Source organism: Manis javanica, chromosome 11, assembly GCF_040802235.1.
Source record: "Manis javanica isolate MJ-LG chromosome 11, MJ_LKY, whole genome shotgun sequence".
NCBI classification, from domain to species: Eukaryota; Metazoa; Chordata; class Mammalia; order Pholidota; family Manidae; genus Manis; species Manis javanica.
Window position 1 is genome coordinate 75138883 of NC_133166.1, and position 12949 is coordinate 75151831.

The 12949-nt window shown below is 36.1% G+C and overlaps 1 protein-coding gene across 14 annotated transcripts in view; it reads right to left on the bottom strand.

Moving 5' to 3' along the window:
* The window catches only part of CEP170 (centrosomal protein 170), a 121637-nt gene that overhangs the window by 65711 nt on the left and 42977 nt on the right, over positions 1-12949 (bottom strand). For 13 of the 14 annotated variants that reach the window (XM_073216696.1, XM_073216698.1, XM_073216693.1 and 10 more), the window contains 2 exons: positions 375-430; positions 122-287 (listed from right to left, as the gene is read on the bottom strand). In XM_073216696.1, coding sequence (XP_073072797.1) covers positions 122-287; positions 375-430 — 222 coding nt within the window. Of the gene's footprint in view, positions 1-121; positions 288-374; positions 444-2894; positions 2944-12949 lie in introns of all 14 variants that reach the window. The other variant, XM_017673962.3, reaches the window with a different exon arrangement.

Sequence of the window (12949 nt, forward strand, 5' to 3'; positions counted from 1 at the left end):
ATACTCTCTGAAACTGTCATTATTAATTATTTTTATATGGATCTTGCCAAGTTTTTAGAACAAAGCATGCAATTTTTTCATGATCAAGTAGAACTACGGTATTTCAAAGAGGCTTACTTACCCATAGCTTTTTCCTCAGATTTTAGTGCTTCTGTAGCTTTGTGCTGCACTTCTGCTGCAGTATCTGCTACCTTCGAATCTGTGCTTTTGGCACATTTCGTAGATTTTGGTGATTCTGCTTCTGAAGATTTTTGGGACAACTGAAGCTGAATAGTAAACTTCTCATGCTATAAAACATTTTAAAATAGAAGTAAAACATGAATGAAATCAACCCTAGTAAATGGTAGGTTTAAAAAAGAAGTAAAAAACTTTACCTTTAGAGCTTCTTCAGGGACCCTCATTTCTCCTCGTACTACAGTGAAAAGATTTGTATGTAAATGGGGCTAAGGAAGAATATAATTTCATTATTTTGATAATCTTAAAATGATCAAAAATAATTTAGAAATTATCCTATTTTCAATGGGTAATTACAGCAGGATTATATTCCTCTTCAATGCTAAAATATGATCACAAATATAAAATTTTTATTTTTAAATACTATACAAAATCTTAAAATTTAGCAGGTATTCTAAATTTAGGTAATAATGGTCTTCAAGAAGGAAATAACTGAGTAGTTGGAACACAAGAGACATTTTCAGTTTTCACCAACAATATGACTACAAAGAAGAAAAGCACCTGGATCAAATTATATTGATAGCTAATCACAAAATTGCAAAAGGAAGTATCTCATTAGTGATTATCCAACACCAAATCCTGAGGAATTCGATTACTCAGATTTCACAAGCATTGATAAAATTGATAAAAATGAAGTTCATTTTGAAAGTGCCAAAGAAATGCTATAATAATTAAGGTCCTTAGAGTAACCACAACCTCCCCTTTCCTCCACAAACTGCAATCAGGGTCACATTTCATTATCAAGCAACTGATTCTATACAGATTAGAACAAAGTGCTGGATATAATGAATGCTTTCATTATTATGCCAAAAAGAACAATGCCTCTGTATATTAAACAGCTTTTACCACTGAACAGCAGAGGTCACATTTCCCACCATTACTTAACCCTGCAATGAAAGGACTTTTATAACCCTGTACTAAATTCTATTCTTTACCAATTCAGAGCACCCTATAACTTCAAGGGTAGAAAGCTGTAACTACCACAGCCAGTTGGGGGTAAAAATAGACTTCCCATGCAAAAGGAGCAGTAAGCTTGTTAATGAGAATTTAGGGTCCTACATTTCTACTCAGTTAAGTAATAAAACTCAGAATTTTTAAGAATTTTAGAGGGCTTTTGAGAAACATCCTGTTCAATACCATTAACCCACCTTCCAATTCTGTAAACAAGAACCTGAGGACTGGAAGGGCAGAAGCCAAAGCAACAATATAGTCAACTGAAGCCCAATCCAGGGGTTCCCAATAATTTTACATTGATTCTTATAGCTGTGAAATACTAAAAATTTCCTTTTCTGTTATGTACATATGCTGGTACATATTTGCTGGCATACATGGAAATGTAAATTTCCTTTAAGTTAGCCAAAAACTTTCCTTTTTGGATCTTTTTTGTTAAAAATATGGAAATTTCCTTTATTTGGTTATATTTGATAAAGAAATATACTATTACACTAAATTAGATTCCAAACTATTAAAAAGGCAGGTCTTAGGAGATGTCAAAGTTTTAAAAGAAAGTTTATGACAGAAAACTTTCAAAAAGGAAAATTGTTTTTACAGCGATTTTCTATTAGCTTAATTTTGTCTGTACCTTGAGAAAGATATTTCAGCAGATGACTACATTGTCTAACTTGTAGAAGATCCTCTTCTACAGCAAGATAGTTTTTAAACAACTGCTTTTAACTTTTCTTCTGACTTAATTTTTTTAACTATTAACTCATCTCAATTTCTTAAATTTAGTTCTTTCAAGCTTTGAAAAATGTCCTTTATTTTTGAGATTTGGAAGGTGTGTTCATGTTTTGTTGTGGGTATTAACCACATTAATCATGAAAAATATTCTCTGAAAGAAGAGTCCTTCATTTTTAATTATGTTTATCCTCCTCTTAATCATTTTAGTAGTGATTATCTGGACTGCCAAACCAACAGTGCTACCAGTAGCATTCCAGATAAATCATGATTTTAGAAGCTATGAGAATGATTTCTACTTTGTTTTTAATATGATTAACCTAATTATTTTGTGGGCCATTATGACAGGAACAGAAACAGACAATTTCTTTGGGGAAAAAATAATAATTCATTCTAAAATATTAATGTGCTAAGTTGCTAAGTTCTTATAATGACTCCTGACTGGGATGGGGAGGAGGGGGGAAATACTGAGATTTAAGGTATTTAAGTAATGTTTAAATCACTTGCCACTAAACATGGAAACCTATCATACTCCTCCTCCCAGCATACTAGTAGTTCTACCTTAATCGATTTTACTGGTTCCTTTTTTCTCCCACCTCTTAATATTGGGCCCAGGTTTCAGATCTTGGGCCTCTTACTAATCTATACTCACTCCCTTGATGATCCCATTTAGTCTCAAGGTTTTAAATATTATTTATGCAATGAAAATTTCCAATTTTTTTGTCTTTAGCCTGTACTTTTTCCCTGGATTCAACTTATAAATCCAAGATGTCTGAAATCACCTTCTCAGACTTTTGCCTCTGGCCAAGATGGGAGTAAAAGGAGCCAGTCTTTTTTTTTTTTTTTAATTTATTTAAGATTTCTTTTTTTTTTTTTTTAATTTTTCACTAAGGTATGATCGATATACACTCTTATGAAGGTTTTCACATGAAAAAACAATATGGTTACTACATTTATCTATATTATCAAGTTCTTACTCATACCCAAATGCAAGTTGCCAGAGATTAAAAGGAGCCAGTTTTACTCTCTCATCTGAAACAACCAAAAAAAAAAGGTCAAAATACATGAAACAATGGTTTTCAAAAAAAATCAACATTAGGCAACAAACAAGAGCGACTCCTGAGTGAAAAGAAACTAATCGAGGTGAGTCCAATCACTATTCCAGCTCACTACCTTAAAAGAGCTTCCAGGCCACACTGTAAGGAGAGGTCATCCAGGCAGTGCCTGGCAGACCATCTATGCTAGGGAGAAAGCAGGACTGAGAGTGTGGGGACACCGAAGTGTATAGAGCTCATGGGACTGAGTACTGATGAGAAGAGATTAGAAGGTATTGCTCAAGTACTCAGCCGAGTAATGATCAGCACACAGATGTGAGAGCTACTACCTAGGCCTGGAGTAAGAACCACCTGCAAACATTAGAGGAACGGTGTCCAGTGCTCACACAGGGCCAGGAACAGCATGTACTCTCAATAGCTAGGCTGGAAAACATCATGAATGAGGCACTGGATAATGCAGAGGACAGCAAATTTTTCTGTAAATGGCCAGACAGTAAATATTTTAGATTTGAGGGGCCATGTAATTTCTGATGCAACAACTCAACTTTGCTGTGGAAGTGCAATAGCAGCCAGAAAAACATGCAAATGAGTGGTCATGGCTGTGTTTCAATAAAACTTTATTTACAAATACAGGCTGAGAGCCAGATTTGCCAATCGGTTTGCTGGTCCCTCTAGTAAGGTACACAGAAAGCTCTTCCCTCTGTGATGGGGAATAATTAGCCCCAGACCAATTTTAGAAGCCTACCAAATTTTAAATGCAAGACACAAAGTGATAAAACTGAAACAATTTCACCAAGTAACTTGTATCCTAGAACGAAGCTCAAAAATATTTGAACACAAAACTATGTATACAATATTCAATGAGTTGAACTTCACAATGTCTGCCATCCAATCAAAAATTACTATCCATGCAAAAATCAACTGAAACTGATGCAGCAATGATATAGATATTAACAAAGATGTTAAAATAGTTATAATCAATTTTTGTATGTTCAAAAGTTAAGTAGAATTTTGGAAAATATAAAAAATAAAATCCAAATTGAACTTTTAGAGATGAAAGCTATATGGGAAAGGTCAATGACAGATTAGACATTGCCAAAGAAAAGATTAGGAAACTTAAAGACACAGCAATAACAACAATCCAAACTGGAAAACAGAGAGAACAGATAATTAAAAATATTAAAAATTAACATAGCATCAGTGAGCTGGAAGACTTCAAGTAGCTTAATACACATTTAATTGCAGTCTCTGAAGGAAAAGTATGTAAGTATGTGACACACAAAAAAATGTGAAGAAATAATGGCTGAAAAATTTCTAAATTTGATTAAAATTATACACCCACAGATCCAAGAAGCTCAACCAACCCCAAACATAAGAAACAGGAGAAAAAGCTACACCAATATCATAATCAAACTGCTCAAAACCAGAAACAATGGGAAACAATGCAAGTGAGAATACACTGGAGCAACATCTTTAAAGTACTGAAAAAAAAAAAAAGACACCACTTAGAATTCTATACCCAGCTATGGTAACTTTCAATAACTAAGGTGAAATTTCAGACACATAAAAGGTGACAGAATTCATCACAAGTAAAGCCATACGAGATGAAATGTTGAAAGAAGGCTTTAGGCAGAAAGAAAATGATACTACATGAAAATACAGATCTAAAAAGGAATGAAGAGCATAAGGAATGAAGGGCATTAGAAATGGTATCTACATGGTTTGGTTTAAGATGTAAGAGTACAACAGACAAAAATATTTTTAAAAATTTAAATCTCTTTAAAAGATAATTGACCTTTTACTACGACAATAAATTACAAGGTTTGTAACATATCTAAAAATAAAATGTGTGACAACCACAGCATAAAAATCAGTACAGAAGAACACATATATCAAGATTATAAATCAAAACTTAATCACATTAAAGGTGAATGACCTAAATTCCCAAATGACTGAATAAAAAAGTAAGATTAACTATATGCTGCCTAATTTAAGTATAAAGACATACTTAGGTTAAAAGTAAAAGAATATAAAACAGTCTATGCTAACACTAATCAAAAAAAGCTGGAACAACTACCAATGTCAAGACAAACCATATTGTGGAGCAAACAATATTATCATGAATAAATCACATCATTTTATAATCATAAAAGGGCTTAATTCATCAAGAGGACCCAATGATCTAAATGTTTATATACCTAACAACAGAGTTTCAAATTACATGAAGCAAAAACTGCTGCAAAGAAAAAACAGACAAATCCACAGTTACAGCCTGAGATTTCAATGCCTGTGTCTCAGTAACTGGTAGAACAAGTAGACAATAAATCAGTAAAACACAGAAGATGTGAAGCAACTTGGCTTAACTGACATTAATAGAATACTCCACCCCAAAACAACAGAATGCACATTCTTTTCAAATATATCTGGAACAATTACCAAGATAGACCAGATGTATTTCAGTGCCACAAGAGAAGTCTCAATAGATTTAAAAGGATTTGAAACATACAAAGTTATGTTTTCTAACCACTATAGAATTAAATTAGAATTAAAAAAAAATCTCTGGTGGGATCTCCAAGTATTTGGAAACTAAATAACAAAATTATAAATAATCTGTAACTCAAAGGAAAATCAAGAGAAATTAGGAAGAAATGTGAATATTAAAGTAGTACTTGGGGAAAATTTATAGCACTAAATGTCTATATAAGAAAATAAAGGTCTCGAATGTCTTCAGCTTTCACCTAGAAGACAGAAATTAGTAAGACAGCAGAACTCAAGTAGAGAACTGTAACCATAGAGAAAATTTAATTAAACCAAAAGTTCATTTTTTTTTTGAGAATAGTATTCCCATTTTCTCCGTGAATTCTCTAACCACATAATTTTCTGCCAGTTCAGGGTGACTGTGTTTCTCCAGTTGCTTAAATGATTGCAAAATCTTGGATTCATCCTTTTCTTTTTCTCACTCTACATCCAATCTAATCAATAATATTACTGATTCCATCTTCAAAAGATATCCTGAATCCTATCATTTCTTACCACTCTACTTCCATCAGCCTGGTCCAATCTCCATTCTTGCTCACTTGGGACTATTGCAATAACCTCCTCACTGGTCTCCCTCTTTTTAACCCTGCCCACCTCAAACTTAAGTCTTCTTTGAACAAGAGTAGCCAGAGAATCTTTTTAAACATGAGTTATTGTCATGTCACTCTCCTGATCAAAACCCTCTAATGGCTCCCCATTTCACTTAGAATAATAGTCAAAGCCTCTTATGGCTGACATGTCCTGGCCCCCCATATCCTCCTACTCTTCACTGGCTTCAGCCACAGACTTTTCATGCTGTTCCTCAAACAAGCCAAACACAGTCCTGCTTTCAAGTCCTTTGCACTTAACTCTTCCATGTGCCTGACAAGCAATTTCTCAATATCCATACAGCCAGTTTCTTCACTTTCTCCATTTCCTTGCTCCAATGTTGGCTTCTCAGTAAGGTTTTAATGAATATCTTTTTCAAAGTTGTAACTTATCCTTCACCATCCTAGCATTCTGTGTCTCCCATGCACACCTCTTCTCCATAGAGCTTAATGCCCTCGTCTCCTTTTTGTGTGTGCTGTCAGCTCTCTCCAACACCATTAACATGTATGCATGTTCCAGAGGACAGGCTGTGGTCCATTTTCTTTTCTACTATATCCTCAGACCATGGGAGCTATGTGTGGCACACAGAAAACACTTATAACTGTTAAATGGATAAACTCAGGCTTGCTTAACTCCTACATTTGAAGACTTAGAGATTTATAAGCTCTTTCTGAGGTTTATTTTGATTACTCTAAGATTTTACTAGCCCTCATAAATTCAATCATTTCCTAGATATTTCTCTGCTTGCTTTTCCAAATCAACTTCTTTGGTTAGACAAAATGCTTTTAGAAGATGAATTGTTTCCTAGTTATAGTCTCAATTCATAGTAAAATGTTCTTTCTATTGCTGTGGCATTTTAATTAAATGAAATAGTTTTCCACTCCAAGGTACAGCAGTTGTAGACTGGCTAAATAGTCAGCTTAATTTAAATATGTATAATGCACAACAATTACTTTAAATCCAATATAGGTAAAATATAAAACAAGTTAAGTGTAATACATAAAATGTTCTTAAAATTTCATACCATATGATAAAATTTCTGCCACTGTTACAGCTCAATTTATGTAGAGTCCTAAAATATCATAAGCAATATAAGATGTTATTTTAAAATAATAAAATTGACTAAGGATTCAAATAGTTCTGGCTCAACGCTGACTTGCAACACTAAAAAAGTCCTTTGGGAGAAAACTTGACAGGTATATAATAACTGGCATATAAGAATGAAGTATTAGTTAATTACTAAGAAAACACTGTACAAACTAAGAAATCATTGTACAAATTGTAAAAGTATGAGTTATTTCTTAATGGTTTCTTCTTAATTTAAAATTTAAAGTAGGGAAATTGAGGACTCAAGATGGCGGCATGAGAGGTGAGACAGAGAACTCCTGCCAAAACCACAAATAGTTCAAAAATATAGTTAATACAACTAACCCTAAAACAGCAACAGGAAAGAAGGCTGAACCAGACTGCATACAGATCTCACGAACAGAGCAGACCTCACAAAAGAGGGTAATGTATGAAAGCCTTGAATGGCTGGGACCCGAGCCCTTCCTCGATCCCAGCTCACCAGCAGGGAGAAGAGAAACAGACCGGGGAGGGGGGTGGAAGCCTGGTACTGTTGAACACCTAGCCCTGGAGATCTGCTCTGTGTGCAGAAATCTACATTGTGTGGTGCTCTAGAGGTTCAGGAGCTGGGACAGGTGGAGTGGTTGAGAGACTGAGAGTCCGGCTGTTTGTGGAGGACAGGATCCACATATAGCCGCACTGGGAACAAAGCAAAGGCGAGTGGTCTGAGAGGCTTCCTAGCAGCAAGACGGCTGCTGAAGGGGTTGGGGGCGGGTGTTTGCAGAGAGCTTGCTGCACGGGAGAAGGGAGCAGTGGACAAGGTTGTCTGGCCATGCACTGCTCAACAGGTTGGGAACTTTCAGGAGCTTCAGACACTCCACCCCCCTGGCTAGCTACTCAGCTGTGACACGCAGCCTGCTGAGGGTTCCTCCTGGACTGACAGGGCACTGGCTCGCAAACTGCCAGTCACTGTGCTGGCGTCAGACCAGCTAGAGGGAGGCCCCACCTACAATAGTTAGAGACGCAACCATAGAGGTTTACATCTGTGTGCTCCACCCACTGGCTCTGATACTGGAGACAGGCACCGCCTATGGGAATCAGGAAACAGATCTTTCCTTCCCCCAGGCACCAGCTCTGTTCCCGTACAACCCCCAACATCACTCTAGGGGCTGAGCAGCTCCAGAAACAGGAACTTCTGGGCACTAGAGGGCACCACATAGAAATACGAAACATTAAAAGAACCTGGTTCAGAACAAAATCTCACAAACCCCAGAAAAAGGGCCAAATGAAAGTGAAATCACCCATCTTCCTGAAAGAGAGTTCAAAATAAAAATCATTAACATGGTTATGGAGGCACAGAAAAATATTCAAGAACTCAGGAATGAATTTAAGATGGAGATTCAATCATTAAGAAATTCCATATCTGAAATGAAACATACAATAGAGGGATTTAAAAGCAGATTAGATGTAGAAGAGATAGTAAATGGAATAGAAATTAGAGAACAGGAATACAAAGAAGCTGAGACACAGAGAGAAAAAGAATCTCTAAAAATGAAAGAATATTGAGAGAACTGTGTGACCAATCCAAATGAAACAGTATTCACATTACAGGGGTATCAGAAAAAGAGAGAGAAAAAGGGATAAAAAGTGTGATTGGGGGGTAATTGCTGAAAACTTCCCCAATCTGGGGGAGGAGATAGTCTCTCAAGCCATGGAGGTGCACAGATCTCCCAACACAGGGGACCCAAGGAAGACAACATCAAGACATATAATAATTAAAATGGCAAAAATCAAGGAAAAAGACAAACTTTTAAAAGCAGCTAGAGACAGAAAAAAGATCACATACAAAGGAAAACCCATCTGCTATCATCAGATTTCTCAACAGAAACTTTACAGGCCAGAAGGGAGTGGCATGATATATTTAATGCAATGAAGCAGAAGGGCCTTGAACCAAGAAATACTCTACTCGGCAAGGTTATCATTTAAATTTGAAGGAGGAATTAAAGAATTTCCAGATAAGCAAAAGCTGAGAGAAGTTACCTCCCACAAACCACCTCTACAGAGCATTTGGGAGGGACTCCTATAGACAGAAGTATTCCTAAGGCTAACAAATGTCACCCAAGGGATAGACAAAGATTACAGAATATGATTCAGAACATACAAAGAACGAAGAAGGAAAAAAAAAAAGAACCTTTAGGTTGTGTTTGTAATAGTACAGGAAATGAGTTAAATTAGACTCTTAGATAGTAAGGGAATTACCCTTGAACATTTGGTAACCACAAATCTAAAGCTGCAATGGCAATAAGTACATACCTATCGATAATCACCCTAAATGCAAATGATCTGAATGCACCAATCAAAAGACACAGTCACTAAATGGATAAAAACACAAGACTTGTCTATACGCTGCCTACAAGAGACTCACTTTAAACACAAAGACATATACAGACTGAAAGTAAAGGGATGAAAAAAGATATTTCATGCAATAGGGAGAAAAAAGTAGACAAAATAAACTCCAAAACAAAGAAAGTAACAAGAGACAAAGGACATTACATAATGATAAAGGGGTCAATCCAACAAGAGGATATAACTATTATATCTATGCACCCAACACAGGATCACCTACATATGTGAAACAAATACTAACAGAATTAAAGGGGGAAACAGAATGCAATGCATTCATTTTAGGAGACTTCAACACACAACTCACTCCAAAAGACAGATCAATCAGACAGAAAATAAATAAAGAGACAGAGGCACTGAACAACATATTAGAACAGACAGACCTAACAGTTAACTACAGAACACTCCATCCAAAAGCAACAGGATACACATTCCTCACAAGTGCACATGGAACATTTTCAAGAATAGATCATATACTAGGCCACAAAAAGAACCTCAGTAAATTCAAAAAGATGGAAATTGTACCAACCAGCTTCTCAGATCACAAAAGTATGAAACTAGAAATAAATTACACAAAGAAAATGAAAAAGCCTACAAACACATGGAGGCTTAATAACATGCTCCTAAATAATCAATGGATCAATGACCAAATAAAAACAGAGATCATGCAGTACATGGAGACAAATGACAACAATAACTCACTGGAAAATCTGTGGGACACAGCGAAGGCCGTGCTAAGAGGGAAATATATGGCAATACTGGCTTACCTCACGAAAGAAGAACAATCCCAAATGGACAGTCTAAACTCACAATTAATGAAACTAGAAAAGGAAGGACAAATGAGGCCCAAAGTCAGTAGAAGGAGGGACATAATAAAGATTAAAGCAGAAATAAATAAAATTGAGAAGACTAAAACAATAGAAAGAATCAATGAAACCAAGAGCTGGTTCTTCAAGAAAATGAAATAGATCAACCCCTAGCCAGACTTAGCAAGAAAAAAATAGAATCTACACACATAAACAGAATCAGAAATGAGAAAGGAAAAATCACTATGGACACCACATGACCATCTCCATAGATGCTGAAAAGCATTCGACAAAATTCAGCATCCATTCATGATAAAAACTCTCAACAAAATGGGTATAGAGGGCAAGCACCTCAACTTAATAAAGCCATATATGACAAACCCAGAGCCAACATTATACTTAATAGCGAGAAGCGGAAAGCCTTTCCTTTAAGATTCGAAACAAGACAAGGTTGCCCATTCTCTCCCCTAGCCACGGCAATCAGACAACACAAACAAAAGGCATCCAGATTGGCAAGGAAGAAGTCAAACTGTCCTTGTTTGCAGATGACATATTGTACATAAAAAAACCCTAAAGAATCCAGTCCAAAATTACTAGATCTAATATCTGAATTCAGCAAAGTTGCAGGAAACAAAATTAATACACAGAAACCTGTTGCATTTCTATACACTAAAGATGAATTAGCTGAAAGAGAAATCAGGAAAACAATTTCATTCACAACTGTATCAAAAAAAATAAAATACCTAGGAATAAACCTAATCAAGGAAGTGAAAGGCTTATACTCTCAAAACTACAAGACACTCATGAGAGAAATTAAAGATGAAACCAATAAATGCAAACACATCCCGTGCTCATGGATAGGAAGAATTAATTTGTCAGAATGGCCATCCTGCCTAAAGCAATGTACAGATTGAATGCAATCCCTATCAAAATACCAAAAGCATTCTTCAATGACTAGAGCAAATAGTTCTAAAATTCATATGGAACCACAAAACACCCCGAATAGCCAAAGCAATCCTGAGAAGGAAGAATAAAGCAGGGGGACTTACGCTCCCTGACTTCAAGCTCTACTACAAAGCCACAGTAATCAAGACAATTTGGTTCGGGCCTAAGAGACCCATAGACCAATGGAACAGACTGGAGAGCCTAGATATAATCCCAAGCATATATGGTCAATTAATATACGATAGAGGAGCCATGGATATGCAATGGGGAAATGACATCTTTTTCAAGAGCTGGTGTTGGCAAAACTGGACAGCTACATGTAAGGGAATGAAACTGGACCACTGTCTAACCCCATATACAAAAGTAAATTCAAAACTGATCAAAAGACCTGAATGTAAGTCATGAAACCATAAAACTCTTAGAAAAATATACAGGCAAAAATCTATTGGATATAAACATGAGCAACTTCTTCATGAACATATCTCCCTGGGGAAGGGAAAAAAAGCAGAAATGAAGAAATGGGACTATATATGGGAGAATGTATTCATAAATGACATATCTGATAAGGGGTTGACATCCAAATTATTTAAAGAGCTCACACACCTCAACAAACAAAAAGCAAATAAGCCAATTAAAAAATGGGCAGAGGAGTTAACAGACACTTCTCCAAAGAAGAAAATCAGATGGCCAACAGGGACATGTAAAGATGCTCCACATCGCTAATCATCAGAGAAATACAAATTAAAACCACAGTGAGATATCACCTCACACCAGTTAGAATGGCCATCATCCAAAAGACAAACAACAACAAATGTTGGCGAGGATCTGGAGAAAGGGGAACCCTCCTACACTGTTGGTGGGAATGTAAATTAGTTCAACCATTGTGGAAAGCAGTATGGAGGTTCCTCAAAAAAGCTCAAAATAGAAATACCATGACGCAGGAATTCCACTCCTAGGAATGTACCCTAAGAATTCAGGAGCCCAGTTTCAAAAAGACATATGCACCCCTATGTTTATCACAGCACTATTTACAATAGCCAAGATATGGAAGCAACCTATGCATCCATCAGTAGATGAATGGATAAATAAAATGTGGTACATATACACAATGGAATATTATTCAACCATAAGAAGAAAACCAATCCTACCATTTGCGACAACATGGATGGAGCTAGAGGGTATTATGCTCAGTGAAATAAGCCAGGCGGAGAAAGACAAATATCAAATGACCTCACTCATGTGTGGAGTATAAGAACAAAGAAAAAACTGAAGGAACAAAGCAGCAGCAGACTCACAGAACCCAAGAATGGACGAACAGTTACCAAAGGGAAAGGGACAGGGGAAGATGGGTGGGAAGGGAAGGAAAAGGGGGAAAAAAAGGGCATTACAATTAGCACACATAATGTAGCAGGGGGTCGGGGAGACACAGGAAAAAGCAGTATAACAAAGAGAAGTCAAGTAATGACTCTATAACATCTTACTACGCTGATGGACAGTGACTATAATGGCATATGTGGTGGGGACTTGATAATAGGAGGAGTCTAGTAACCAAAATATTGTTCAAGTAATTGTATATTAATGATAACAAAAAAAAATTGATAGTAAACTTCATAGTTACATTGAAACTCAAATTTCCTA